The 3,108-nt window shown below is 45.8% G+C and overlaps 1 protein-coding gene across 2 annotated transcripts in view; it reads left to right on the top strand.

Moving 5' to 3' along the window:
* The first annotated feature begins 283 nt into the window (after window positions 1-283).
* The window catches only part of pdhx (pyruvate dehydrogenase complex component X), a 19,802-nt gene continuing 16,977 nt past the window's right edge, over window positions 284-3,108 (top strand). The window contains exon 1 of one of the 2 annotated variants that reach the window (XM_084397394.1): window positions 284-621. In XM_084397394.1, the coding sequence (XP_084253520.1) occupies window positions 321-621 (301 nt within the window). In that variant the 5' untranslated portion in view covers window positions 284-320. The remainder of the gene's footprint in view (window positions 622-3,108) is intronic. The other variant, XM_084397395.1, reaches the window with a different exon arrangement.

The raw sequence follows: 3,108 nt of genomic DNA, 5'->3' as shown, positions 1-3,108 counted from the left end.
GTCAGCTTCTTAACGTATTCAGAGTGGGATAGTTTACTGCTTCCCTCAGGGCTCAGCCCAAAAGTGCACTATAGGCTTGTGGGCGGCCTCAGCTTTTGTCCTTACATTACTTTTACTTTTATACTTTAAGTAGTTTTGAAACCAGTACTTTTACTCGAGTGAAAAGCTTGAGTTGATGCTTCAACTTCCACAGAAGTGTTTTTAAGCCCTGGTCTCTACACTTCTACCTGAGTGATGAGTGTGAATACTTTTGACACATCTGGATGACGTCATATATTCTTTATATAGTGTAGTGCTGAAAAAGCAAGCGCAGTGTTTCTATGTGGTGCTGTTGTCGATCCTCCAGTCCAGCAGGGAGCGCGCATGCGCATGTGCTACTCCACTCCGTGCATGCCCAGCTCGAGAGAGACGCACTGTCAGTCGGTGTGAGGAAGAAGGGCACAGGGAAGATGGCGGCGTCCATGAGACTCGGGCGCAGGGGCGTCTTCACGGCTCTCAGAGCACTAACACAGCTCCAGGTACCGACTCAGAGTCGAGTAATAGCGCAGAGCAAACCCCAGCGGACCGCGGGCTGGGCCGGAGCCGCTCTCAGACACTTGTCCCGGTCGCCCTCAGTGTGTGGTGAGTGTCAGAAGGACATTACTGTGTTTGTTTATTAATAACAGCTCGACAACTCTTCTGCCGTGCGCATATGACCGTGTCTAGCTCTACAGTTCAGTACAGTGACGGATCAGATGATAGCACTGCGCACTGGATCACTGCCATACTCATAATAAACAATTACTTACTGAACAAGTCCAAGAAAACATAAGATTTTGATCTTCTGTCAAATATGTTGCCATAACAAATCAATGATTGATCTTACATTAATGAGTGTACTTGATGTACTTGATGAATAATTGATGCACTTGTTATTGTTAGATAGAAATAGAAATGTGCAGAGCTGAGATTGATCAACACAGATCACATGGACGGCAAGTTTAATATATGCATATTCTGTTAATCAAATCCAAATGAAGAGATTGTAAACATTCAATCATTCTAAGTCACAGATGTCACAATTTCAAGCTACAAGATTTCATAATTCCAGTGTAGAAAATCATTGATATGTTGATGAGATCATATGATGAGTAAAAGATGTGTATTTGTGCAGTTTGTGTGTGTTCGGGTTTCACTCTCCTGTAGTGATGAGCACACACACAGCATGTGCTAATATCTCAGCTCATCTGTGCAGTGTGTGTGTGTGTGTGTGTTCGGGCTTCGCTCTCCTGTAATGATGAGCACACACACAGCATGTGCTAATATCTCAGCTCATCTGTGCAGTGTGTGTGTGTGTGTGTTCGGGCTTCGCTCTTCTGTAATGATGAGCACACACACAGCATGTGCTAATATCTCAGCTCATCTGTGCAGTGTGTGTGTGTGTGTGTGTTCGGGCTTCGCTCTCCTGTAGTGATGAGCACACACACACAGCATGTGCTAATATCTCAGCTCATCTGATCGTCTGATCATGTCCTGAGGTTTAAACATTAATCAGATGATTGAGACATTGATCAATATTTGCTCTGTTGCAGAAGTGTGTGATTGCTCTCTCTGGGCCGTCACATTTATAATGTCATTTTGAAAGTTTTTGATGCCCTTTTTCACGATAAAATTGATCCAAATCAACCGTAAAACCGGAAGCAGAACATGTGTGGCTCAGATGAAGCCGGCCTTTATCATACCTGATGTGCTGATGGACATTAGCGTGTTTACACTGACGGTGTGATTAGCTTTGTAAACAATAAGATATTAAGCTTGAAAGGAACATTTCCTGTGTATTCATGTCCAAAATCTCATTAAAAACTAAATTTATATTTACTATACATTTTAAATACACTATATTGCCGGTTCGGTCGCTGATCGGTCCATTCGTGAAGTTTCCTCAAGTCAGCTTTATTTATACAGCGCTCTTTACATCACCGACTGTCTCACAGCAGCTTTACAGAGATAACAGGACAATAATGAACGTTTGTTTGCAGGAGAAAGTAGCGTCACAGTCCAGCTTGAGTAGGTTCAGTGATGCTTCATTTCTGTTGTAAAAAAGTTATTAATTTAGTGCATATACTCTGGAGAGACCGTGATGTCATCGTCCAGCTCAGCTCTCATATAATCCTCTTTGATGAAGGTTTAACCGGCGAGCCTCTGGTTGTGATGTGTGTGTGTGTTGTGCTGATGTGTGTGTTGTTTTGTGTGTGTCCAGCAGGGGTCTGTGGTGCTGATGTGTGTGTTGTGTTGTGTGTGTGTCCAGCAGGGGTCTGTTGTGTTGATGTGTGTGTTGTGTTGTGTGTGTCCAGCAGGGGTCTGTGGTGCTGATGTGTGTGTTGTGTTGTGTGTGTCCAGCAGGGGTCTGTGGTGTTGATGTGTGTGTTGTGTTGTGTGTGTGTCCAGCAAGGGTCTGTTGTGTTGATGTGTGTGTTGTGTTGTGTGTGTCCAGCAGGGGTCTGTGGTGCTGATGTGTGTGTTGTGTTGTGTGTGTCCAGCAGGGGTCTGTGGTGCTGATGTGTGTGTTGTGTGTGTCCAGCAGGGGTCTGTGGTGCTGATGTGTGTGTTGTGTTGTGTGTGTCCAGCAGGGGTCTGTGGTGCTGATGTGTGTGTTGTGTTGTGTGTGTCCAGCAGGGGTCTGTGGTGTTGATGTGTGTGTTGTGTTGTGTGTGTCCAGCAGGGGTCTGTGGTGCTGATGTGTGTGTTGTGTGTGTCCAGCAGGGGTCTGTGGTGCTGATGTGTGTGTTGTGTTGTGTGTGTCCAGCAGGGGTCTGTTGTGTTGATGTGTGTGTTGTGTTGTGTGTGTCCAGCAGGGGTCTGTGGTGCTGATGTGTGTGTTGTGTTGTGTGTGTGTCCAGCAGGGGTCTGTTGTGTTGATGTGTGTGTTGTGTTGTGTGTGTCCAGCAGGGGTCTGTGGTGCTGATGTGTGTGTTGTGTTGTGTGTGTCCAGCAGGGGTCTGTGGTGTTGATGTGTGTGTTGTGTTGTGTGTGTGTCCAGCAAGGGTCTGTTGTGTTGATGTGTGTGTTGTGTTGTGTGTGTCCAGCAGGGGTCTGTGGTGCTGATGTGTGTGTTGTGTTGTGTGTGTC

This window comes from Rutilus rutilus (assembly GCF_951802725.1).
Source record: "Rutilus rutilus genome assembly, chromosome: 23".
In the NCBI taxonomy this organism is placed as follows: domain Eukaryota; kingdom Metazoa; phylum Chordata; class Actinopteri; order Cypriniformes; family Leuciscidae; genus Rutilus; species Rutilus rutilus.
Note: the sequence above shows the minus strand (reverse complement) of the source record. Positions and strands in the feature narration are given on the sequence as shown.